The sequence below is a fragment of the Rattus norvegicus genome, chromosome 7 (genome assembly GCF_036323735.1).
Source record: "Rattus norvegicus strain BN/NHsdMcwi chromosome 7, GRCr8, whole genome shotgun sequence".
NCBI classification, from domain to species: domain Eukaryota; kingdom Metazoa; phylum Chordata; class Mammalia; order Rodentia; family Muridae; genus Rattus; species Rattus norvegicus.
Window position 1 is genome coordinate 22,276,999 of NC_086025.1, and position 26,518 is coordinate 22,303,516.

The following is a 26,518-nucleotide window of genomic DNA, read 5'->3' on the forward strand; positions in this document are numbered from 1 at the left end:
TTCTCCATGATGACCTCTTTTTTTTCTTTTTTTTTTAAAGATTTATTTACTTATTTATTATATATAAGTACACTGTCACTTTCTTCAGACACACCAGAAGAGGACATCAGATCTCATTGCAGATGGTTGTGAGCCACCACGTGGTTGCTGGGAATTGAACTCAGGACCTCTGGAAGTGCAGTCAGTGCTCTTAACCACTGAGCCATCTCTCCAGCCCCCATGATGGCCTCTCTTAAGACCCAGGAGTAGGTCTATTTGATCCCGTTGACCGTTTTTTTTTTTCAATATGCTAATTTACTCCTTCTCTCTCCAGAGCCTAGTAAAATTGAGATCAGGCCTGAGGGTAAAGCTCAGTCACAGCTTAGCAGAGATAGTGTCAGGCCCTGGGCTTGACACCAGGCCTTCAGCAGCAGCAACAGTTGAGACCAAGCAAGGTGTGGTAGGATGCCCATAGCGTCAGTCGCTCTGGAGGCTGAGGTGTAAGGGTCCCGAGTTCAACATCACATCAAGAAAAAAAAAAAAACTGGGGCTGGAGAGATGGCTCAGAGGTTAAGAGCCCTGTCTGCTCTTCCAGAGGTCATGAGTTCAATTCCCAGCAACCACGTGGTGGCTCACAACCATCTGTAATGAGATCTGGTGCCCTCTTCTGGCCTGCATGTGCACATGCAGGTGGAACGCTGTATGCATAATAAATAAATCTTAAAAAAAAAAAAGAGAGAGAGAAAAAAACTGAGATTGGACTCAAGCAATTAAACAAGACTTAAAATTCCGGTAAGATACTCTAGAATTCATTTCTGGTAGAAGCCAGCTGGAGAACTAAGATTAAACCCAAACTTGGTTTCTTCTTCCCTCTTTTATTTTATTTTTGGTGTCTGTGTGCATATGGTGGGCGCAGATGTCTGGGTGGCTACACGAAGGTGCCTTGCCGTGTTACTCCCTTGAGGGTCTCTTGGTGAACCTGGGTATCTGCCGACAGGTAGCAAACCCCAGCTTCTGCCTCCATTCTCCACAGAGTTGGGGTTCTGCATGCAGGTGTGGCCACATCTGGCTTTTTGGCATGGGTCCTGGGGAATTCAAAGCCAGGTCCTCACGCCTGTACAAAAAGTGAGTCCTCTTCCTCACTGAGCTCATTCCTTGGCTATAAAGGATGGAAAAGCCTGGGCTACATGAGACCTGTTCTCAACGAAACACAACAAGACAACAAAGACCCCCAGGCTGAGGAGAACTCGGTACACAAGGTCATCTTTCCACCTCTAAGCGCCTAATGGTGGGTGGTCAAACAATGTAGAGTTGTGCGATCAACATGTCTTGAGAAATCAAAGTAGACCAGGCATGGCGAGATGTGCCTTTAGACCTCGGTATTGAGAGGCAGGTGGCAGGTCTCTGTGAGTCTGAGGCCAGTTCTCTATAGCAAGTTCCAGGCCAGCCGGGGCTACGTTGAGACTGTCTCACTAGGTTAATAAAGTAGAAAACAAGAATAGGTTGAACATAGACATTGCCGGATCGCAGGGTTAAGGGCTTGTTGTCCGGATTTGTAGGTTGATGTCTGTGTGCAGGTGAGGGCTGGCACAAGTTAGGTCAAGGCCATGATTGGACAGTAAAAAAAAGTGAGGCGGGGACAAAGTTTTGGTAAGGCAAGAGAGAAGGAAAAGTGAGAGAATCAAGATGGAGACAGAGGACAATGACCCAGATCCGGGTGGTTTAAAGGGCCCTAGGTAGTTATGTATATTTCTTAAGGGATGGATTTCTATAGGTCAATTGATCTCATCTAGGTGGGCAGTTTATATCTTCATCATTTGGTTGTGAGTTTATTGTTTGGATGTGTTGTGGATTGAGAATTTAGCATATAAATCTAATTATTAAGTTACAGTTTTTTGAGTCTAGATTTTGCCGGGTACCTGGAACCAGAGAGTTCGAGGCTAGCAGAGAGCCACTGGGAGAGATACTAACCAGAGCTAAATTATGGTTAGTTCCATATGGCCCCACGGGTGCCGGAACTAACTCTAGGTGCCACGCTGGAACGGCTCTCAGACTGCCTGGGTCAGAGAGTCCTTGGGGACAGCCTAGAGCTGCTGAGATAAAAGTACCCCGAAATGCCATGTGGCCGGACAGTGCCAGCACTAGTGTGAAATAAAAGGTTCCACCATTTTTAAAAATATTTACCAAAACAGGATTTAGTTAGCCTTCTTTAGGAACCTGAGTTTCTCATAGAGGAAGTAAGATCTAGTCAGAACTGGTCAGATTGCTATCTCCCGGAGATCTCTTTAGACCCTTTGTCTTTTCCAAGTCCGTCAGAAACTTTAGCTCTCTTGACCTGCTGATACAAGTATTCCAAAATCTGCTTCCAGTGTGATCTGAAAAATCTCCCCATTGTTTTTTGTCCCATTTTATAGAGTCCCTGTTTGTCTTCCCTTTTCTGCTCTGAGATAGAAAGGTCTAAGATCTTGCTTCTGCCTTTTCACATTGCGCCCGGTAACTGGTATAATACCTGGTGCATAGTAGGGACTAAAGACGTTTGTAACCAGTTAGCGCCTGGCACACAGTAGGGTCCAAGCACGTGTTCGTTGAATCTCATGACATTATGACCCAGTGAGCAGAGTACGGTGGCTTCCTTCTGTATTTCCAGCACTGGGAGAGATTGAGTCAGGAGAACGGTCAAGAGTTTGAGGGCAGCCTGGGCTAAAGAGAGAGACCCTATCTCAAAAGAATAGAACGAAAGAAAACAGGGCAGGAGGCAGCTCAGCAGGCGAAGGTTCTGGTCACCAAGCCTGACAACCTGAGTTTGATTCCCGGGACCCCTTGAAAGTAGTTCCCCGACCTCCACACACATCCAGCCCCCATGTTCATGATATGACACATGCACATTCACACACACATGTGCATGCATGCAGGCATGCACTCGAAGAGAACACACTCACAAATAAATGTGCAAAGAAAAACAGTACAACCGAAACGTGGTGTCCCACACCTGTAATTCTGGCACGGAAGGCCAAGGAAGGAGAATTGCTCCGAGCTTGACGTTAGCCTTGTCTTCACAGGAAGTGCCGGGACAGCCAGAACCACCTATCGAAGCCCTGTCTCAAACAAACAAACAAACAAACAAACAAACAAACAAACAAACACATGTAGAACAGCAACAAAAAAAGACAAAACGGCAGGACCGTTTTGCTTTTAGTTATACTTTCTTGGACAAGAAGGTTTTATTGGATTTTTTTTCCCCCACTTGAAACGGTAGGGTTCACTTATTTAAAAGATATGCAACCCAAAGTGCTCTCTTACGGTCACATAGTGGTGGAGATGTCGGAGGAAGGCCCTGGGTATGGCGAGCTCTCCTACAGCCCCAGCTTCTGGAAGACCAGGAGTTGGAGATCACGTCAGCTCCCTATCGAGTTCCAGGCTCGCCCAGTATACCCCAAACCCTGTCTCAAAACAGCAGCAGCAGCAGCAACAACAAACAGTAGTGAGACTAATCCGTCTTGAGTTTTACTTAGGAGTAGAGACCAATGGGACAGGTTGCCCACAGGAACAGAAATTGTGAACTGAGTGTGCAGGCGTTCTGAGCTTTTGACAAAGCCAGCTTTTTACAGGTGTGGGAGGCAAAGCGAATAAAAGGCTTAAAGTCCCCAGAGTCAACAGGAGAGAGAGGTTTTGATCTTAGATCAGAGCATCCGTGCGGCCAGGAGAACTTACGGAGATGGGTTTAATGGTGTCAGTTTGTTTCCAGAGAGTGTCTCCGCTGACGCAGCACTGTGATGTCACAAAACTACACCGAGAAACAAAGGAAGAATTCTGTTGGCCTACGGTTCTGATAGCTGGGAAGCAGCTTCGAAATTTTTCGTGAGAAGTAGAGAGGTTTCAGTTCAGACTTGCCCATCTGTAGATTTTTGAGGTGTTGAAACTTGGCTAGTTTTGTAAGTAAGTTTATAGAGGCCTATTTTAGACTAGATTGTCGGAATCAAACTTTGTTGATAGAGAAATGGCTTTGAAATATCCAAAGAACTTAATGGAAACTGCTAACATGTATAGATCTTTCAAATGTACTTCCGTGTGCGTGCGTGCGTGCGTGCGTGCGTGCGTGCGTGCGTGTGTGTGCGCGCGCGCGCGCGCGCGCATGTGTTGTGTATGCACAGGCGCACACACTTGTGCTGTGGGCGCTGGAGCGCTGAGGACAACTTGCAGGAGTCAGCTTTCACCTTAACACCATAGGGGTCTTGGCCATCAACTCAGTCCTTTCGGCCTGGTGGCAAGTGCCGTTATCCACTGAGCCATCTCACTGGCCCTCTGTAATTACCCTAAAGTAATTGCAGACGTTGGAAACTATTATGCACAAACTTGCTCATTTTCATTGCAGTGTAATTGAGTCAAGAGAGTCAGCTCTTGGGAAATGACTCATTAAGATGTGTCAGCCCTTTGAAGAAATCCAGCCTGCTCCCTTACTCTGCCCCCATGGGTAAATGCTTCTGAGCACTTAGGTGCCGCCCCTGTGCTTTCCCCCTGGCTAGGAATTCCAGGTCTTCTCTGATGGCCACTGGATGTTTGGTCACGTGAACTGTGACTTAGACCTCTCCTTTCTCTCTGTGTGGTTTCCTGTCTGGCTGCCTTTACTTCATTGTATTGCCCCACCCCCAGCCCCCGTCTCCTGTCTGTCCTCTCTCCACACTCAAGTTTCTTTGGATCTTACTTGTCCTTTAAAGCTTACTATTTTGGTCTTTCTCGTGGGCACATTTTGTCAAGCCCTAGGGACTATGTGGACTTCTGTATCAAAATCTCATAGACTCACAGAGCTTTGTGTAAGAGAGTGGGGAGAGCCGGTGCTCTAGTCTGCCCGGCTCCGCATGCCATAGCTGGTTTGTTTGTATGTGTCATGTGGAGCCGTCTGAAGGTATTTGTCCACTTGTTACCTCACAGAAGATAAGGCAAGGTGAGTTCACCTGTGAATCAGAGCGGACGGCCTCTTTGTAGCGTAGCCTTAGCCATACATGCCCATACATGCTGGCCTCGGGATAATCTGGAACACCTCCAGTGGCTTCTGTGTCACCAGGTGGCCACCCAGAAAGCCCTGAGTTCAAGTCCAGGGTCCTTACTCATACTAACTTGATAAATATGGGAATATTACTTCAGCTGCTTGCGACTCGGTTTTCCAAGTGTGAATTATGATTACGTAGGATTTTGAGGCTGGCCTGGGCAAATCCCAGGATAGCCTGCACTACTTAGCAGGACCTTGAAAACATTTTATAGTAATTAAAAAAAAAACATTTCAAAGCATCCGTTAGAGATCTCTATGCTAACCTTCCTAGGTTAGTGATATTTCCTTTTAGAGCACGGAGCACAGTGTAACTTGGCAGAGCATGAGCTTAATGTGCTTATACTCCAGGGTTCAACCCCCACATCCCCCCAAATAGGCAAACCATGGAAAAACCGCTGTAGTTCCTTAATGCCCAACATTGTTCAGTAGAAGTGTGTACCTTTTCTTTCTTCTTTCTTTCTTTCTTTCTTTCTTTCTTTCTTTCTTTCTTTCTTTCTTTCTTTTTTGAGACAAGGATTTGAACCCAGGACACGCTAGGCAAGTACTACACCACCCTTTGGTTTTTTGAGTCACTTCTGATCATGTATCACAAAGTGACCAGAACTCCTGCAAAGCCTGGGCTGCTCTCAAATTCACTATCCTCTTGGCTCAAGCCTCTGAGTACCGGGAGTCCAGGCTCAGCTGGACCTGCTCCCAGGCACCTCCCACGGAGCAATGATGTTCTGATAAAGCCTGGCCTATTTCCCCTAGTTTCCGGGCTCCTGTCCGCCATCTCTGCACCTGAGAACAGAGTGCCGAGGACGACTGTCTCTGGAGCGTTCACCCCTACAATAAATAGCTTTTCTTTTTCTGTAAATCGTTACTTACATTGCAGAAAATCTGTGTAGCAAACAAGAAAAATGAAGACAGCTGAGCTGTAGGGAATGGTTCTTTTAAATATGTTCTTTGACAGAGTCATACATGTGTATAACGCATGGCGATTGCTCTCAGCCTCTCTCGCGTCCCTTCCGTTCCCTGTGCACTTGGCCTTTTCCAGGAGCACAGGGTTTGACCAGTACAGTGGGGGTCCTCGGATTGGAAACAGCCATTGGAGCCTGGGGATGGGCTTAGTCTGTGGAGACAGTGGCTCCTCCTTCCAGAGTCTGTCAGTCAGCATTAGTTCACCAGTAAGGGGTAGGATCCACAAGCCCCGCCCACATCCTTGATTGACTGTTGGGAGCGTGCCCTGTGCAGACCCAGTGGAAGGGAATAGTTTTACCTTCAACTTTAAGTTGAGCTGGCAACCCGTTCATCCAGGGTGCCTTTCTTAATTTTGCTTTGTTTGGTTTGGTTTGGTTTGGTTTGGTTTGGTTGGGTTTGGTTTGGTTTGATTTCAACTGATAGCCAACTAAGAAGTACTCAGCCTTGACCAAAGGTAGAGGAGGGATTCGATTGCCAGAGTAAAGTTAGGAAAAGCCAGGTCATTATTTCAGTTCGATGCCAACATAATTGAGTAACCTGGTGCCAGGTTCCTGAAATTGGCCTAATCAGCATGTAGACTTTTCTGGTGAGTCTGAGCACCCGAGCTGACGGAAGGACAGCAGAGCCACTCCGGTGGGAGATCGGGCTTCATTCATGTCCCCGAAGGATCTCGCCGCTGTGAAGCTGGCCCGACTTGGGAAGGTGAGACTGGTAGGCGGTTGTCTGAGTTAGACCTGCCTCAGTGTGGGAGCCATCCGCGTCTCTCCTATCACCCCCTGAGGATGTGAGGTACTGCGATGGGGTCTGGTCAGGTGGGAGCTCTGCTCATTCAGGACAGAAAAGAGAACTGGCTCTCAGCTGACTGGAAGTGCTGAGTAGGCATTTGACCTGTGAAAGCGAGCTGTCGTTATTGTCCTTACCATTTGCCAGCCTACAGAATAATGGAATTCATGACACTTCCATACATATGTACGCTCATGACTTTTTGTGGGACGTCTTTGAACTTAGAGAATAAAAATGACAACTCTAACGGAGCGAGAAATTATTCTTTGTAAAGGGACAGCTTTGCTTTTTTTTTTTTTTCCGGAGCTGGGAACCGAACCCAGGGCCTTGCGCTTCCTAGGCAAGCGCTCTACCACTGAGCTAAATCCCCAACACCTTTGCTTCTCTTTTAAACTTTTCTATGTTGGCTTCGTCCTTTCTCTGTGCTCCATTTTGAACTTTGACCCGTTGGCATCTCTGTACCTGACCATTCCAGAAGCTTCTCTTTTACCTCTCATTTTAATTACACATTTAGTCAAGTGCAGGTTTTAGAAGTGGGTTTGCATTGAAAAAAATACTGAACCCTAAGAGTTGGGGGTATGTGAAAAGGGCAGAATATAAAAGCATATGTTGGTATGGGTTCTGAGTGACAGCGGCTCCTTACCGGAACCCTGGTGAGTGGACGGCTGTCTCTTAGTTTCTACATGTGGCAGTTCAGGGCTCTAAGAGCTGGAGAAATGGCGAGGAAAAGCGATTCTTGTTAATCTTATCATGACATTTTGTCAGCTTATAGAAACACCTCATAAGAACTATTGATTTTACTTTAAGCTTCTTTTTGGGCAGTTTCACATGTGTATACAATAGAGAACCTTATTTATTTATTTATTTATTTATTTATTTATTATTTATTATTTATTTATTTATGGCATTATCTGAACCTCACACTGGCCTCAAACTTCCGTTAGTCCTGCTTGAGTGCTGGGATTACAGGCATGAGCCACCACCCCTGCTAAGTTACTTTAAAGAAGTGCAGGTGGCTACGGGAAACAGAGGCAGAGGCAGGCAGGAGGATCTCTTGAGTTCCAGGCCAGCCAGGGCTGTATAGTGAAACTGTGGCTCAAGAAACTACAGACAAACAACAACAAAAATAGAAGTGTAAATGAAGAAGAAGATAGAAGTATAAAATCAGTTATATAAGAAAAAGAAGAAAGGAAGCAAAAAGAAAGAAAAGGAATGTATTGGATGAGTAAGTTGACCCTGGTATTTGAGCTTCAAGTTCTGCTGAAAGCTTCCTTTCTACTGAAGTGAAATCAGATGTTTTGACTTTCATTAAAGAAAAGCAAAACAGTGCAGTTTTTAGCAATGCGTGACTCTACACTTAGGAAGTGGAGACAGGAGCTTGAGACGTTCAAGGGCAACCTTGGAGATTTGAAGGCTGCCTGGGCCACACGAGATCTTACCTCAAAAGATGGGCCCACCAGGTTTACTGTTGTGTATTCTTAACCCTAGCAGTTGCAAGGCAGATCTTTGAGTTCAAGGCCAGCCAAGGCTAGATAGTGAGACCTACCCCAAAAACCGAAACGTCAGGCTGGCGAGACACTTCAGAAGTTAAGAGTGACTGTTTTCTCCCAGAGGACCCGAGTTTGGTTTCTAGAATCCTCATCGTACAGCTCACAACCACCTGTAACTCCAGCTCCAGGGGTCCTCATGTCCTCTTCTGGCCTCTGTGACCCCATATACCCAAAACATACGCTCACACTGAAACACACATTTGAAAAAAAGAAAGAAATTTAAAAAAATGCAAATCAGCATCTGCCCACCCCAAGTCTTCAGTAGCAGTATCTTGTGTGTAGTTTCTTTTTCTTTCTTTCTTTTTTTTTTCCTTTTCTTTTTTTTCAGAGCTGGGGACTGAACCCAGGGCCTTGTGCTTGCTAGGCAAGCGCTCTACCACTGAGCTAAATCCCCAACCCGTGTAGTTTCTAAATAATGTAAATAATGTTTACTGTGCCTTTCTGTTGGGTGCTAAATGGTATAATATTCTCTGAAACTGCAAGAAATTGATAAGCTTTCCATTCCGGTTGTAAAACAGTAAGGTTTTCTGGCGGTTTCACAGAATACCTATAGGAACTATTTAAGACAACTTTAAAGGAAGTATGTCCTTTGGTTGCCTAAAAGCAGTTTTTCAACTTCAAAACAGTTCTATGGTCCACTTGTTTTCTGTCACAAGCCTTGTTTCAGAAGCTGTATAAATCCTCACCATTGCTTGCCCCCCACAGCCCCTCTTTTGGCTTTTTTTTTTTTTTTCTGGAGCTGGGGACCGAACCCAGGGCCTTGCGCTTGCTAGGCAAGTGCTCTACCACTGAGCTAAATCCCCAACCCCCTCTTTTGGCTTTTGAGACAGGGTTTCTCTGTGTGATCCTGGCTGTCCTGGAACTGACCTGTGTAGACCATGCTGGGTTTGAACTCACAGATACCTGTTTGCCTCTGCCTCCCCAGTCCTGGGATTAAAAGCTTTTGACACCACATCGAGCTCTGCTTCTCACATGTAAAACCTGCTTATGCACAGTCACATTTAGATTGCATCTCGCATCTCCACGTGTTGTTTCGATAGACTAGACATAGTCTAGCAGAGGGTGCTCTATGGAATCCCGTTTGTGCCCTCCTTCTGTGGACACATCTGTGTTTATTCTCTCAACATTTTCTTAGTAAATTTGAGTTGGTCTAACCGTTTTTGGTTGATTTGTTGATTTATTTATTTTGAGATAGGTTCATTTAGGTAGCTCAGTTTAGACTTGAAGTTTTACCACTCCCTCCACCCAGTACTGGAATTTCGGGCATTCTCCCTTCCTGCCCTTTAAGGAGGGGATTTTGCTATTTTGCCCATGGTAGCCTTGAGCTCTCCTCCCCAGTCCTCCTCCCTCGGGCAGCAGAGTAACAGCCTGCAGGTGCACACCCTCAGCTTGTAGCGTGTTCCTGGTGCAGCTGTGTCCCCAGTTCTCCGTCTTCCCACTCTCTTTTTGCGAGAATACTGGAGATTATAGTCCCAAGAGTGCAGTCCGCTCCTCTGAGTCTCCTGCCGACTGAGATCTCTGAGATGTAGTAAGGACTTGGCACAGGAATGACTTGTCCTCATTTCCTTTTTGGGGGGACAGGGAGGCTCAACACAGTTTTACAAATGTTTAGTCTTCCTTCTAGCCATGCAGAGTTTTAGAGCTGCTGACTTTGATGCCATTTTATGGCACGGCAGCCCTGCAGTGACTGTCTGACGGCATCGAATGCCTGTTGAGTGGTGGCTGGCTCATGGCTGGACCTTGTCTAGTTTGGGTAGCATCTGGAGCGGTGTAAGGGGTCTGGTCATCCTTTCCCTCTTCTTGAATCTTCCCCAAGTCATCCAGAAAGTTGACATTGCTCTCGATTACCTAAGTCAGCCTTGTGAGCTCACGAATCAGTTTAGTGGGTTTGCAGCCAAAGCTACCAACGACAGCAGTTTTCCTAGATGCTGACTCTGTGTATTTTAGCCCCGTCTCCAAAGGAGACACTGTTCTTTTACTAAAAAAGAAAGGCATTTATATTTTGTTCTTTTTAAGTGTGTGCGCGGACATGAGGACACACTGTATGTGTGCGTGTAAGTGCAGCTAGCTGCCTGCCCATGGGGGCTAGAGGCTGGAGGCGTTGCGTTCCCCTGGAACTGGTATTTCGGGCAGTGGGAGTTGCCTGAGGTGGGTGCCAGGAACCCCATTTGAGGTTTCTGCTGGAACAGTACATTTTTTTTTATTACACTTTAGAGGTAAACGTATAATCAGGCAGGGGAAGTGTTTGGGGGAATAGTAACTCTGACATTTCCGAGTGCTTTTAAATCCGACGGCTAAAAGGATGTGAAGGTAAAGTGTGCACATTGCTGTAGTGTTCTCACCCACAACCAGAGCAGTTGCTCTCTCAGCCCCTCCTTTTTACACCTTTGCCTGGGAATAGGGTTTTATCTTGAGATATAACAGCAAAAGAAGGTCATATATCCACCCTCACCTCTGCCCATTTCCAACTGGGTGCCCGTCCGCCCCCTCCCCCTCCCCTGCCTCGCCCCCCACTTCCTCCCCCTGCCCAACAGAGATAGCATCTCCACATGGCTGCATTGCTTAAAGTTCTGGGCATCAAACCAGAGACCCAGTACATGCTAGACAAGCTGTACCCCCAGCCTGTGTTTTTAGAGGTCCTGATAAGTAGCACAGCCTGGCCTTGAACCATTGGTACTCCAGTCTCACCCCTCAAGTGCCTCAGATGACAGGTGTGTATCACCATCCCCAGCGCCACCTTGGATGTTAACCCCTGGGAACCAAGAACTACTTACGTAGCACAGGAGGTACAAGGTGGCTTCCTTCACATAGGAATTAGCGGTGGGAGACTAAATGGATATTTTTTTTACCTCTTACAAGTTATTTAAAACATTGTAAGTGTGAGCTGTATGTGTCTGTGTGTACTGCACCTGTAATCCCAGCACTTCCGAGACAGGCAGGAAGATTGCTGTAAGTTTGAGGCCAGCCTGGTCTACATGAGACAGGTAGGAAGGTTGCTATAAGTCTGAGGCCAGCCTGGTCTAAGTGAAGAGTTCTAGGTCTGCATAATGAGTTTTCACTGTCAGTTTGGTTGATTTATAATCACCATGGAAACACATCTCTGGGTGTGCCAGGTATTTCCAGAAATGTTTAACTGAAGAGGGAAGATAAGCCTGACACCCGAGGGCAAAGTTCCATGGATCAGTGAAATTGATTAGAAAGGAAATCAGGTTGGGCACCAGCGCTGCTCTCTGTCTGCTTCCTGACTTCGGGTCCAGCATGACCTCATGTTCCTGCGCTGTCTTCCCAAGACAGATAAGCCCTTCTTCCCTGTCACGCATTGAGAAAGGCTGACCCAGAGTGGGCACCAACTGTGGTTTGGGCATTTTGGTGTTTACCGTTCTCTCTGTTTTCTTGGCTTGGTATATTTTTGTTGGGTCTTTTGCAAGAGGCCGTAGAAATGGGGAGATTTTAAAGGAGGTTGGATTGGGTTGCAGGAGTCTGGGTATACAGCTTAGCTGATAGATTGCTCACTTATCATGGACAGGCACCTATGCTCAATTCAGGAGAAAACCACACGTGCAGAATTTAGTTCCTTTACATAACCCAGAGAAGCAGTGTAGGGAGTCCAGTGGATTAGAATGATGAAGTCAAAAACGAGAAATGGGCTGGACCTGGTGGTGCACAACTTTAATCCCAACATGAGTTCCAGGCAGATGGCTATATTAGGATAGCCTGGTCTACATAGTTTCTGGCCAGCCTGGGCTGAGACTTTTTGTCTTGGGGGAGAGGGGAGAGGAAGAACGAGGGAGGTACACAGAGAAGTAGGGATGGCTGACTGGAGGGAGGGAGGAAGGGAGAGGGAGGGAGGGAGAGAGAGAGAGAGAGAGAGAGAGAGAGAGAGAGAGAGAGAGAGAGAGATGGGGGAGGACTTAAATTTAATCTGGCTTGGGTCTCTAAAGGAGAATTGGGCAGCCATGGCAGTCTCTGCTGATTGGTCCCTGCATAAAGCAAATCAAACAGAACTGATCCCTGTCCTCAGAACCACTGCACAGTGAAGCACTTAGTGGACAGTGTTAGGAGTTAAGATCTTTCAACTAGAACGAGGGGAGGAAGTGATCTGTATGTGATCGGGCAGGTTTACCTTGGCATACCTCTCCCGAAGGCTAACTGGATACAGAGAGAGGGGAAGGAGCAGAACACAGGCCTCAAGCGTCAGGGCCCAGAGTTCGGGAAGTCAGGCCAGACCCCACACACTTCTTTTACCTTTTATAAAGAATCGAGTTTAGCATCATTGCTAAATTCTCTTGATTCAGATTTCTTTCACTACAGGGTGCCTGGTGTTAGTTTATTTCTGATAAGACTGTTACTCTGACACAACTCTTTCATTGTAGCGAGCCTTTTGGGGAACATGGAAAAAATTTTCCATGAACCTAAGTGTGTAGTATTTCTAACTTTTCAAACCATTGATTGATTGATTGATTGATTCATTCATTCATTATTCTTCTTCTGCTGCTGCTTCTTCATCATCATCATCATCACCATCATCATCATCATCTGTATGAGTGTAGATCAGAGGATGGTTTCACGGAGTTGATTTTCTCTTTTAACATTTCTGTGGGTTTCACGGATTGAACATAGAGTCTTCAGGACTCCCTTGGCCAGGCCACAAATTGCTGAGTCATCTGACTGACTTTATCTGCTGAGTCATCTGACTGACCCCAGGAAGTGCTTTCAACTTGGTAAAGTTTCAGAAGAAATTGTTCTGCTTTTTGAGATTGAGATCTTTGGAAACTGTTGTTTTAAAGCCCTTGATCATCGATTGTAACCTGTAGTTGCTCAGTATGTCAAAGAGACTGTCCTAGAGGAAAGACAGTATACATTTGGGGTAGGTCAGCTGGCTTACTCCTCATGTGACAGCTGCCTTTTCATCAGCCAAAATGAATCATGGCTAGACCGGATGCCAGCAGACATGAAGATGTGTCATCCTCCTTGGTGTCCAGGAAACCATGGCAACAGGCCAGTATCATCGTCCTCTCATGGGAAGGGAACAGTGTCAGGACTAACAATAGATAAGAAGCCGGCACCACTCAGACTGAAACTCTTTAAAAACCTCAGAGTTAGGGGCATGAATGCTTTATCTACATGTGTATACATACATGTACACGGTACATGGGTCTTGTGCCTGAGGATCAGAAGAGGGTGTTGGATCCCCATGGATCTGGAGTTATAGGTGGTTGTGAGTAGCCATGTTGGAGCTGGGAGTTGAACCTGGGTTCTCTGCAGGAGCAACAAGTGCTATTAACTAATGGGCCAAGTTTCTAGCCCCACGCACTTTTGTAAGATGTCCACACACTTCAAAGACCAGCAGTATGTGCTCGCACAGGCCATGAAGCGTAAGAAACATGAACAGTACCCGTGAAGGACCCCATGCTTTTATACCATCGCTCAAGCCAATCTACTTGATATATAATTGCAACTTGTGTTGAATCCTCTAATGGAACCATCCCAATGTATATTCTCTCTCTCTCTCTCTCTCTCTCTCTCTCTCTCTCTCTCTCTCTCACACACACACACACACACACACACACACACACGTAAAGCCCAGGGGTTTCTTCTGGATGTGTTCTTTCTTAAGGTGCAGTTTTAACTTGTAGGGCTGGAGGGTGTGTGCTGCTTCTGTGTTAGCCGATTGTTCCAGGCTGTCCCCCACTGTACCTACTTTGACTAGGAGTGCGTTGTGCGTATTCACACTGTCTGTGTACAAATTCACATTCACGCTTGGTCTCATGAAGACAGCCCAGATTAGTGAACGCATTAGAAAGTGCTTCTCGCACCTGATTATGTTTGCAAATCACCAGGGATGTTAGGGGAAAGTGCAGCTTCTGATTTACACCTCTCCTTTATTAAGACAGGGTTTCACTATGTAGCCCTGGCTGTCTCTATGTAGACCAGGCTGCCCTTGAAGTCAGTCAAGGAGATCCGATGGTCTCTGCCCTGAGAGTATTGGGATTAAGGTATACACCACTACAACTCAGCTTCTCTCTCTACTTTAAGTCTGTGCCTGGTTGCTCAGGCCTATGATCCTAACTACTCCGGACAGTGAGGCAGGAGGATTACAGATTTAAGATCTGTCTTGGTAACTTAGTAAGACCCTGTCTCAAAATATAAAAAGGGAAAACAGTTGGGGCGACATCTCCGAGGGGGAACACTCACACAACATACGTGAGACCTTGTGTTCAGTCCTCAGAGGTGGAACGCTCCCACAACATACCCGGAACACTGTGTTCAGTGCCACAGAAAATACAGCAAAAGCCCCAAGAATACTTGAAATAATATGAATGGCGTGTCTTAATCGCCATTCTGTTGTTGCAGGCAGACACCATAGCCACGGCAGCTCTTACCAAAGAAGCATTGAGTGGTGATTACAGTGTCAGAGGGTGAGCCCCTTATCACCAGGGCAGGGAGTGTGGAAGCATGCAGGCGGGCACGGTGCTGGAGACATAGCTGGTCAGCAGGCACAAGCAGAGAGAGACACACTGGCCCTGATGTGGCCTTTGGAAATGTCAGAGCCGACCTCCAGTGACACACCTCTGCCAACAAAGGCGATCCTAGTCCTTCCCTGGCAGCTCATCCACCGGGGACTAAGCGTCCCCAGATTGGGGCCCATCTCATTCAAACCAGCAGAGCACATAAATCGTGTGTCTGCTGTATCAATGGTTCAGGAACTGGGGGCGAGAGCACGGGTACAGAATCAGTACAGACAGGTGTTCTCCCACCACCGAGACACAGGAACTCACGTAGCCCAGGCTGGCCTCAAACTCCGTACATCTGAGGATGAGTCTGAACTTTCGATTTTCCTGCTTCTACCTCCTTAGTGCTGGGACTGCATCATGCACCACCGCGTCCCGTTTATGTGGTGTTGGGCCTCAGACCTAGGCCACAGTGCGTGTTTAGGCAAGAACTGTGACAATGAGCCACCTCACCAGTCCGTGGGTAACATTTCCCCCCAGATGTTTACCATCTGTGATGGCTGAATTTGTAGGCGTAACAACCCTGGAACATGGAGGTCCAACCGCCGTATTTAATCTAGTCAGATTCCTGGAGCGAGTCCATAGGAAGTCATACCATAATCCTGTGGTGAAGGGTATAGGATAGTGGACCCATATGTACGTCATGTTCTGAATCAGGAGGCCCAATGCTGTAAGAATGTTCTGTTACCAGGTTTCTCCCAGAAGTAAAGAGGCCTTAGTACCTGCCTTTCCGACCGACCCTCATCTCTCTCTCCTCTGGTCGTTTCTTATGGTCAGCCTTCCTGTCTCAGGATTGAAGACTCAGCGTGTCTTCATTAAAGTCAGCAGTACAGTGTGCAGTGGGGCCAAGTGTCCCCCCTCAAATCATTGCTGCCTCCATTCTCGTGGAAGGTGCACGGCAGGCTTAGATGTCCTGAGAGGCCTCTGAGGCTCTGGCCCCTTGGGGATAGATGTGGCCATGAAGTCACTGCTGTCCAGCCAGGTGTCTGTGGCTGTGCAGCTCAGTGTCACTTGGTGACTAGCGCCAGTATCTATCAGTGTCTCCTTTCTGGCCTGTGAGACCCCAGTCATGAGCCATCTAGTCAGAGACCTATGTGGAGGCCATAGACCACAGCAGGCTTGAGGAGCAGGCAAGGGCATTCCAAACCCCGTTCTGGTTGGCTTACAAAATGGAGGACTGAGTATTTAGAATCATTCCTTTGAGTTATTTCCTAAATATTCCTAAATAATCAAAGGAATATATTTTTAAGTCGATTTAATGATTTTTTTTTAATGAATGTGAGGTTAGATGGCTCTAAGCTAACTTTATTTGTAAAATAAGGTGCCATACTGTATTCAGGATACCAATGAAATGCCTTTATCATAAATGCCATCTTTGTCTCTTCATATTCTGATGAAATTAATATGGAGTAGCTTATAAATAAAGGAATGTTATTACTTAACATTCACACAGTATCATTTTATCGTGACTTTTATATTGACAATTTAAATTTTTTGATGCTGAAACTCTGGAACAAGCTCAATGTAATTTTCAGTCCTCTCCATAGTGATAGGAGCCATCATGTCTCTCCTCCCCCTCCCCCCTCTTCCTCTTTTTCTTCCTCCTCTTCCACCTCTTCCCCTTCCTCCTCTTCCTCTTCCTCCTCCTCCTCTTCCTCCTTCTCCTCTTTGTAGTTTTATTTGAAAGAGGGTCTCACTCTGTAGCCCAGTCTGGCCCTCTATCTTTGGGCAATCCTCTTACCTCAGCATCCTTAGTGAGGAGAGTACCGCCATGTCTAGCAAATTCCGTTGTCTTCAGAGGCAAAGACCTCATTGGGCTTCAGTTACATGAATTATACAAAAAAAATAAAAGCATCTGCATCCAACATAGATTATAAAACATTCCTAATTTTGTTTGTTTGTTTTGTTTTTGATGTAGGATCTAGGTAGTCCTACCGGGCTTGGAGCTCACTACGTAGAGCAGGCTGGCTTCAGACTCACAGAGATCTACCTTCCTCTGCCTCCCAAGAGCTGAGATTAAAGGCGTGCGCCTCCACACCTGGCTTCGGCACTGCATTTTTATAAAACAGAACAAAACATCATCACTTTTATGTCTCAGAACAGATCTGCGTCCAACTCCTAGAGTAGAGTATCATTCTTGCACTTGTATGAAAATCTGTATGCGCTTAATTTATCTAAGTTTTAAATTTCATCCTTTTCTTTGCAGATTGAATTCCTCTCTTAAATTTCTGGATGTGTTTTCACTCGTGGAAACGTTTTCTACAGAGCAGTCAATGGCTTAATTCGAGCAAGTGTTGGCTGTGACTTGCTTTCGCTGTTCTTCAGGAAGCTCGAGTCTGCCGGATACAGGGCTTTTTGTGATGACAATATGACCCACAGTAAAGGAAGACCTGCCACTTACAAGACAAGTGCCAGTCCGGAGAGCGGAGGGGGTTTTGTAGATTGGACTTTAAATTTAAATACAATTCAATCTGACAAGTTTCTAAACTTACTGTTAAGCATGGTGCCAGTCATTTACCAGAAAAACCAGGAAGACAGGCATAAAAAAGTCAACGGCATTTGGCAGGACGGGCTGTCTGGTGCGGCACAAACTTTCAGCAAGAGATCGGAGCCACATCTGGACTACCATGAGTTCTCCGAGCAGGCCTTCCACAGCGGCGGTGGCCATACCCCAGCCAGCTGCAGCCCCAGGTACGACGACTATGCCGGCTATAACTACTGTGACGGAAGGGAGGCCTCAGAAACCACCGCCATGTTACAAGATGAAGATCCGTCCAGTCAGGGCGATGACGTTATTGTGGAAACAAGCCAGAGGCTCCCGAAGGAATCCAGTGGAGTCATGGCTCTGCAGATACTTGTGCCATTCTTGCTGGCCGGTTTTGGAACTGTTTCCGCTGGCATGGTTTTGGACATAGTGCAGGTGAGATTTTATGTTTAGTTTTCACTGTGTGTGTGTGCACATGTGCGTATGTGTGCATGTGTGTGCGTGTGTGCATGTGTGTGCATGTGCTTGTGTGTGTGCACATGTGCACACATGCCTGCCAACCTTGGGTCTCTTCCTTGGTTGCTTTCATCGTGTTTATGAGGCAGGGTCTCTCTTCCCCCTGAAACTCGCTGACTCGGCTGTCTACCATTGAAGCTCTAAGGCCTAGACTGCCTTTGCCTTCTCAGATCCAGGATTATGTGTGTGTCACCATGCTTGGCTTTCTGTCTGTCTGTCTGTCTGTTAATTAATTAGAGACAGGCTCTTTCTACATGGTCCTCACTATCCTGGAACTATGTGTGGTCCAGACTGCCTTGAACTTACAGAGATCTGCCTGCCTCTAACTCAGCCTCCCAAGTGCTGGATTGAAGGGGTGTGTCACCACTCCCAAACGCTTTCCTCTTCTTCTTTTTTTTTTTTTTTTTTTCTTTTTCTTTTTCTTTTTTTTTCAGAGCTGGGGACTGAACCCAGGGCCTTGCGTTTGCTAGGCAAGCGCTCTACCACTGAGCTAAATCCTCAACCCCCGCTTTCTTCTTTAACCATGGAATTAAATTCGTTCTAGGGTAGCTTCCCCCTCCTTAGGATTCTCTGCACTTTATAGAACATTGTAAACGAACAACCCACATACTTTTGAAGTGTATTTTATCTTTCTATAGTTTACTTGCAAGGGTATTTTCTTAATTACTTCACAGTATGAATGTGCATCTGTTTTTTTTTTTTTAAACAAATGATGGTGTAACATTTTGACATCCATAAGGACAAATGTAGATATTTTTCTAAAAAAGCTGTGAGGGACTGACAGCTTGGTCAATGTATATTGTAGTACATAAACATGAAATCTCACCAGGTTTATTTGACAGAAATGTGATATAGATGTAACTTGTGCCATGGACCCAAAGGTCACATCACCCCAGCTTAAAATTAATTACCATAGCCGCTTGATGGTTATTTTATCATATTCCTTTAAGCAAAAAGGAAACGCTTGATATTCTAAAGGTCTTAGGCCAAATACCATGACATTTTGAGCATTAAAAAAAAAAATCAGAATCCGCTGTCGTCCATATGTGAAGTTGACACCTACTGATTTGTTAATACCAAACATCAGATTGCAGTATTTCATTTTTATTTATTTATTTTCTTATTGTATCAGAAGATGGTTATGTCCTAACTTTTATGGCCTCCCCAGTTTAAGTTGTATATGCATAGTTGTTATTTACATTGTTCTAAGGTACACGAGGCAAGCACCTCCCTGACCTTACACCAGAGAAATAAACGGCTTTCAATGGAAGAGGATTTTAGTGCTTTTTTAAAAAGTTGGCGTTAAGCTGCTGCTGTAAGGTCTGATTTGCAGCTCTTTAGCATATATCTAGAGACATTTTTTGTTTGTTTGTTTTACGTCTATTTGAGTACCCTGTAGGTGTCTTCAGACACCCCAGAAGAGGGCATGATTGACAATTACAGATGGTTGCGAGCCGCCATGTGGTTGCTGGGTATTGAACTCAGGACCGCTGGAAGAGCAGTCAGTGCTCTTAACCGCGGAGCCATCTCTCCATCCTAGAGACATTTTTAATTTATGAGTATTGATACAAAAAAGTGATTCTGTCAAGATGACTGTTCTATATCACCTGAGAATGACATTATTTAATTAAAGAACAATTTTCGGTTTAAAAAATAACAAAAAACCAAAAAAACATGGGTTCTGAGGATTGAGTGTAGATTCCCGAGGCTTCACTAACCCTCACACCATCCTCTTCCTCTTTCTCCCCTTCTCTTCTCTTCCCTTTGGCTTCTCTTTCCCCCTTCTCTTCTTTCTCTTTTCCTTTTCTCCTTCCTCACCTCTTTCTGGCTTCAGTAGGGTCTCACTGTCTCGCTTTGACTGGCATTGACAGGCTTTGACCTTTCGGTCTTTCCTGCCCTAGACCACCGAGATCCAGGATCACTCTACTTATGAGCCCACCTCTGGCTTCACTTCACTTTTTAAAAAAAAATTTTCCCATGCTATGTCAGTTCCTGAACTCTCCTACTGGGACAATCCCACCTTTTAATTGCATTTGTAAAATATCTCTCTGTGTTGTGAGCTGTTTACATTGCTTTCAGTTCAGAAAGCAATTTTGTATCATCCGCTTTATGGTGTTGTCTGAGGGCCTTTATCACTCTCTTCCCTTCATAGATCCCAGAGATGTCTCCTCCAGGATTACAGAGCCGACCGTGACCGGTCCATCCTGAGGGGCAGGCATGTCATTTCATCAGGGCATGGTGGCGCATGCCTGTAACCTGGGGAAGCTGAGGCAGGAGCATCATGAGTTTGAGATCCACCTGTCCTACTACACAGGGAATTTAGGATAGCCTGAGCTACACAGTAGCACCCTGTCTTATTTTATGTTTGTAAATATACTATCACAGCCCTCGTGTATACCAGAAGAGGGCATCAGATCTCATTACAGATGGTTGTGAGCCACCATGTGGGTGCTGGGATTTGAACTCAGGACCTCTGGAAGAGCAGTCAGTGCTCTTAACCTCTGAGCCATCTCTCCAGCCCCTCAGCACCCTGTCTTAAATAGGATTATTTTCAGTTTGGTGCTGGTCTTATGAGCCTGTGTTAGGCCACAGCTTAGCTTCATACCTAAGATGAGTGGCAAACATAGGGCTACTAACTACTTCAGATGTCAACTCTCAATTCCTTCCTTCCTTCCTCCCTCTCTCCCTCCCTCCGGGTCTTGGGAATGTGGTTGTGCCTCTTCAGATCTCTCTCCTCATCTGTAACTGTCATAACAACAGTGTGACTTTCTCATGAGACTGGAACCCAGACTCCAGTCCAGATGATGAAGTCCCACCGGTTCTTAACCTTTAGAGGCATGGATTCTGCAGTCAATGATGCGGTAAAGTAACTGGGCATTGCGGTGCACGCCTGGCGTCTAGCATTTGGGATGCAGAGGCACGAGGCTCACGAGTTTATGGCTGGCCTAGGCTACCGTAGTGAGTTAATGGCCAGCCTGAGCTGTCACAAAAACTCACGGGCTGGTGTGCAGCTCAGCGGTAGAGTGTGATAGTGTGGACTTCATCTGCAGGACTGCCAAAAAGAGTGTGAGAGTAAATAAATCTCAGAGCGTCGGACTTAGTTGTGGTTATTGATGTTAGCTATACAGTAGGCGTCCTGATGCCAGATGTGAAAAGAACGCCAATGGAACTGTCTAAAGTCCTCAGATCCTGATCTCAGGAGGGTGTGGTGATGAGACAACCTGTGCTGTCCCTTAAAACAGGGAAGCAGCCAGGATGCTGTCCCAAGGCTTTAATCCCAGGCACCCAGGAGGCCGAAGCAGGCAGGTCCCTGTCTGAGGCTAGCCTGGTCTACACAGTGGCATTCAGGCCAGTATCCTAAGAGAAGCTGCTGCTTTGTGTTTCAGCACTGGGAGGTGTTCAAAAACGTGACAGAAGTCTTCATTTTGGTGCCCGCGCTTCTTGGTCTGAAAGGGAACTTGGAAATGACATTGGCGTCTCGATTATCCACTGCAGTAAGTTTTTTTTTTTTTTTCTATTTCCTATTACACATGTTACTTATTTCTCTCTACTTAGAGTCTGTGTGACAAGGAGGTTGGTTTTCCTGTCTGGTAAGTTTCCCGGCCTCAGAGTTAGGCGCCCTGAAAGATCGTGGCGTTCTCTCACCTGAGGATGTGGTCCTGCTTTCCCTTCTCACCAGAATGCTTGCCTCGTTCGATGCCAGGCCACACTATCAGGTATCATTGCTGTGCAGTACATGGGGCAGGCAGATACTGAGAGTCTGTGTGCTCTGTGGTGGTTGGCTGAGTTGAAAATAGAGCTAGAATCCTTGGTATTCCTTTATAATCCGACCTGTTACATACTGCTCATCCGTTCATATCAGGGGATCCATATTTATACTATCAGCTCTTGCTTTTCTTTTGTCAGACAGGGTTTCAGATTTGCTGTGTAGACAAGACTGGCTCTGAACACGGATCCTCCTGCCTCTTGAGCATTCTGGGATTAAAGGCATGCACCGCCCTGCCCATTGCTATCTCCTTTTATACTATAGAAACCCGTAGTTTCACTTATGACCGATGACTAATACTTAAACAGCTCTAACGGTCCATCCTTACAGAGAACGTTAGGATAGGAGAGATGTGGCTCAGAGGTTAGGAGCACTCACTTGCATGGGATCCCACCACATGGCGGTTCACAACATCCGTAACTCCAGTTCCAGGAAATCAGAGGTCCTCTTCTGTCCGCCAGGCACCAAGCGTGTGTATGCATGCACGTAGGCAAACACTTATAAATAAATAAGTAGTGCTGAATATATAATATATAAATATTTATATGTCATATTTATCATACTTAATATGTTAGAAGATATTATATAACATATATAATACATATTACAGATATTATAAATTATACATATTATAAATACATACTATTATATATACATATAAATATATAATACATCATATGTTATAAATACACATATTTATGTAATATACAATATATACTATAATGGATAATAGATATTATACATATACATATATACATTTATATAACAGTTGTGATAAGGTGTCACTCTGTAGCCCTGGTTGGCCTGGAACTCACTGTGTAGCCCGAGTTGGTCTCAAGCTCACAGAGATCCCCTGTCTCTGCCTCCGGAGTGCTGGGGTTGAAGGTGTGCGCCACCATGCCTGACTTGACAGTTAGGATAAGTGAATGACGGTACAGGCATAAAACAGACACAACTGGGGTTGGGGATTTAGCTCAGTGGTAGAGCGCTTGCCTAGGAAGTGCAAGGCCCTGGGTTCGATCCCCAGCTCCGAAAAAAAAGAACCAAAAAAAAAAAACCAAAAACAAAAAAAACCAGACACAACTGCGAAGTGACAGTGAGGCATAGCAGACCAACCATTAGATACTGACTTACTGCTCTGTCCAGTGGTTTACTTAGAGCCTCTGTGCCAAGCATGACCTTACCTGAAACAGAATGACCTGGAGAACTAGCTGGACTGGGTCACACTGCCAGGAACGACCTGCCGATTGCCCTGTTTGCGTCTATGAGCCCTGGCTATGAGGCACTGTGCTTACACAGGTTTTCTGTAACAGTTGGGCGAGGGGCGAGACTACAGTGGAGACTCAGGGCATACATTTACATAGCATAAGATTATCCAGACTTAGAGACTTTAAGCAATTATCTTACGATCTGAAAGCCCAAGCAGGCAGTGGTGCCACGTGTGTTTAATTCCAGCACATGGGAGGCACAGACAGTTAGGTCTCTGAGTTCAAGGCCACCTTGGTCTACAGAGTGAGTTCCAGGAGAGTTAGGGCCATTACACCGAGAAATTCTGTCTTGGGGAACCCCTCCCTCCCCAAAAGCAGCTTCCTGTATTACAGATTCAAACCCAAAGCGTAAGGATCCCTTTTTCCCAAGTGATAGTGTGGTGTGATAAATACATGTCAAACTCTTAGATGAGTGATGGGGCTGGCATCTTAAGTTGTGCCCTGGCCTCTAATGCATGTGTACACAATGTGCATGTGCCCCTACAAACACACTAACTTCATGCATATAACACACACACACACACACACACACACACACACACACACATTTTCTTGAAAAAAAATCTATTAGTCAAATCTTGATAAATGTATAAAATTTAAATTTTACGCTTAAATCTATCATTCCGGCACCTTCTTATTGGATCGTGACAATTACTGATATGCTGAATTTGGGTTTTAGTTCTTGATTATTTGGGTAGACCCCCAGCCTTGAAGAAGGGAAAATGAAAGCATGTTTGGCTTTCCTGTAGTTTTGAGAATTAGTGGACGGACGCGACTATCACCCTCCCCTGAGCCCAGGAGGCGTCTCCAGGAGAAACTGAGGCAGTGGAAATGTTTGAGGACACTCCTGGACGGGAATGGAAAGGTGGCTTTCTCGGCACTTGTTGCAAAGTGGACTTTGTTCTGATAAATGCAGCTAAGCGTGCAAGCATTTAAGCAACACGATAACTTTGCCAGGAAGAGTGAAGTTTCCGTTCGATTGCCTCAAAGAACATTGCTCTAAACACACGTGTCATTCTTGAGCCCCGTCCTAGACTCGTAATAGATTATGTCACTCTGTTTCGAAATAGGTCACGCTGTAGGAAATCCAGTTAAAGAAGAGTATGTTTTAAATAAGACTTGTCATCCTTAATCCACATGTTGACATTAAGTCTCGAAAAGGTGAATTGATCTTGTGGGGCAAGTTCGTTGAGACGACGTGCTGGCCAGTTTTATGTTAACTCAGTCCAATCTAGAATTAGCTGAAAGAAGTTATCAGCTGAGAAAATGCCTCCCTAAGACCCAGCCATAGTGCAGTTTTTTGGGGTTGGGGATTTAGCTCAGTGGTAGAGCGCTTGCCTAAGAAGCGCAAGGCCCTGGGTTCGGTCCCCAGCTCCGGAAAAAAAAAAAAAAAAAAAAGAACAACAACATAGTGCAGTTTTTAAGAAAAGTGATTAGTGATTGGTGGGGGAGGGTCCAGCCCACTGTGGACGGTATCATCCCTGGGCTGGTGGTCTTGGGTTTTATAACAAAGCAGGCTAGACAAGCCGTGGAGACTGAGCCAAGAGGCAGCACCCCTCCATGCATGGCCTCTGCATCAGCAGGCCTTCATGTTCGTGCCTGTGGAGCTCCTATCCTGATTTTCTTCAATGATGAACAGCGAGGTAGATGTGTAAGCCAAATAAATCCTGTGTTTCATCACAGCAACAGGAGCTCTAACTAAGGTATAGCCATGACTAACTTGGAACTCACTCTGTAGACCAGGCTAGCTTGGTACTCGTTACTGTCTCCTGCCTCCTGCCTCCTGCCTCCTGCCTCCTGCCTCCTGCCTCCTGCCTCCTGCCTCCTGCCTCCTGCCTCCTGCCTCCTGCCTCCTGCCTCCTGCCTCCTGCCTCCTGCCTCCTGCCTCCTGCCTCCTGCCTCCTGCCTCCTGCCTCCTGCCTCCTGCCTCCTGCCTCCTGCCTCCTGCCTCCTGCCTCCTGCCTCCTGCCTCCTGCATGCAGGGATTGCAGTGTTTGAATTCACACCCAACTTGGCCTCAATAATTTTTTTTTCTATTCTTTTTTTCGGAGCTGGGAACCGAACCCAGGGCCTTGTGCTTGCTAGGCAAGCGCTCTACCACTGAGCTAAATCCCCAACCCCAATAATTTTTTTTTTTAACTCCGCTCTAGTATCTGTTTCAAGTGTAGTATTTTACTCATGGGTCTGTATATATCATGTTTCCTGTTCATATTTTAGAGAGGAGAGTTTCAAAATGGTGTAGAAGCCCAGCACTAGGAGGAAACCTGTCCCGGGGGGTCCCTAGTTGAGGGATCTACCAGAGCATCTCTGTGGGAGGTAGGGCTGGGGTTTCTCTCTTCCGTGGACTGAGAATTGTCAAATAGGTGGGGCTTTTGGAGGTGGGGGTGGAGGCAGGGGCCGGGAGATCCCTGGGAATTCAAGGCCATCCTGGTCTACAAAGAGAATTCCTAACATAGTGAGACCCCGAAAGACGAAGTAGGGGGAGGGGCAGCAGAGGGATTGAGAATGAATTGTGTTGCTGCTGATAAACTGGTGACGCGAATGAAGATAGAGCGAGGAACTGAGGCCGAGATAGGGACAGTCCAGACAGTGAGAAGGGTGGAGGCCAGAGTGTGTGTGGTGTGTGTGTTCGTATGCTAGCTGGACGCTTCTTCCTCAGAGCTGTGTGCGTGTGTGGAGGGAGGCACGGCGGGGTGTACAGGTGCCCTTGCCAGCCAGAGAGCGTGCCTCAGAGTGTGTGCCTCATTCACCTGATGTGGGTGTGGGGACTGAGCTCTGGTTCTGCTTTGGATTTTTGAAACAGGTTTCTCTTTGTAGTTCTGGCTGTCCTGCAACTCTCTGTAAAACAGGCAACCCTTGAACCCAGATCCCCCTGCCTCTGCCTCCTAAGTGCTGGGAATATAATCGTGCACTGCTACTGCCTGTTGGGCCGAGACAGTTGCTTCTCAAAAGTGTGGTCTCTTAATGTCAGCACCAGCAGCCTGTTAGAAGTGTAAATGTTTGGCACCATTCCAAAACTGCTGAACCAGCTCGCAACCAGTAATCTGTTTTACAATAAACCCTCTAGAGACCGGAGAGACGGCTAGCAGTTTTGAGTACTTGCTGCTCTTGCAAAGGTTCTGAGTTAAGTTCCCAGCGTCCACGTGGTGGTTTACAACTGTCTGTAACTCCAGGATCGGGGAACTCTGCCACCCTCTTCTGACTTCTCTGAGTACTGCATCCTTGTGGAGCACACGTGTACGTGCAGTGACACTTGGATGAAATAAGGTTAACCTACCAAAATCAAATAAGCCCTCCAAAGGTTTGTACAGTGTTCACGGAGGTTCGAGAGGTCCTAGGGGTGGAGTCAGGTGAGAGCGGTAAAACCCAGAAGACCAGGGGGGAGAGCTAGCAGGGGCCAGTTGGCTGACAGAAGGCCGTGCAGACTGTTGTAAGGACTTTGGCTGCTTGTGAGATAGGGGCCATTGGAAGGATTTGAGCAGAGGAGCGATGTGGGCTTAAACACATCTTTAACAGATTATCATGTTGTTGGGGCAGAGACCAGTCTGCCGCTGTGATTTGGGATAAAGATGGTTCTGACTTGGACTACTAGTGGGTGTGGTGAAGCTGTTGGGACCTAGAACGAGTTCCCAGAGGATGACAGATTTGGGTG

The 26,518-nt window shown here is 46.2% G+C and overlaps 1 protein-coding gene and 1 long non-coding RNA gene across 12 annotated transcripts in view; one reads left to right on the top strand and one right to left on the bottom strand.

Annotated features, from left to right (window-relative positions):
• The window catches only part of Slc41a2 (solute carrier family 41 member 2), a 107,467-nt gene that overhangs the window by 5,701 nt on the left and 75,248 nt on the right, over positions 1-26,518 (top strand). For 4 of the 10 annotated variants that reach the window (XM_063263757.1, NM_001401081.1, NM_001108742.2 and 1 more), the window contains exons 2-3: positions 17,038-17,751; positions 21,219-21,326. In XM_063263757.1, coding sequence (XP_063119827.1) covers positions 17,200-17,751; positions 21,219-21,326 — 660 coding nt within the window. In that variant the 5' untranslated portion in view covers positions 17,038-17,199. Of the gene's footprint in view, positions 1-3,769; positions 3,912-5,924; positions 6,689-17,037; positions 17,752-21,218; positions 21,327-26,518 lie in introns of those variants that run through there. The other 6 variants (XM_039079423.2, XM_063263758.1, XM_039079426.2 and 3 more) reach the window with 6 other exon arrangements.
• LOC102550067 (uncharacterized) lies at positions 2,956-5,257 on the bottom strand. 2 transcript variants are annotated; one of them, XR_593358.4, is made up of 4 exons: positions 4,781-5,257; positions 3,691-3,763; positions 3,280-3,347; positions 2,956-3,074 (listed from the first exon to the last, which is right to left on the bottom strand). It is a non-coding gene; the product is annotated as an uncharacterized LOC102550067 (long non-coding RNA). The 2 variants fall into 2 exon arrangements; XR_010053196.1 differs by having other exon boundaries at positions 3,280-3,763; positions 4,781-5,239.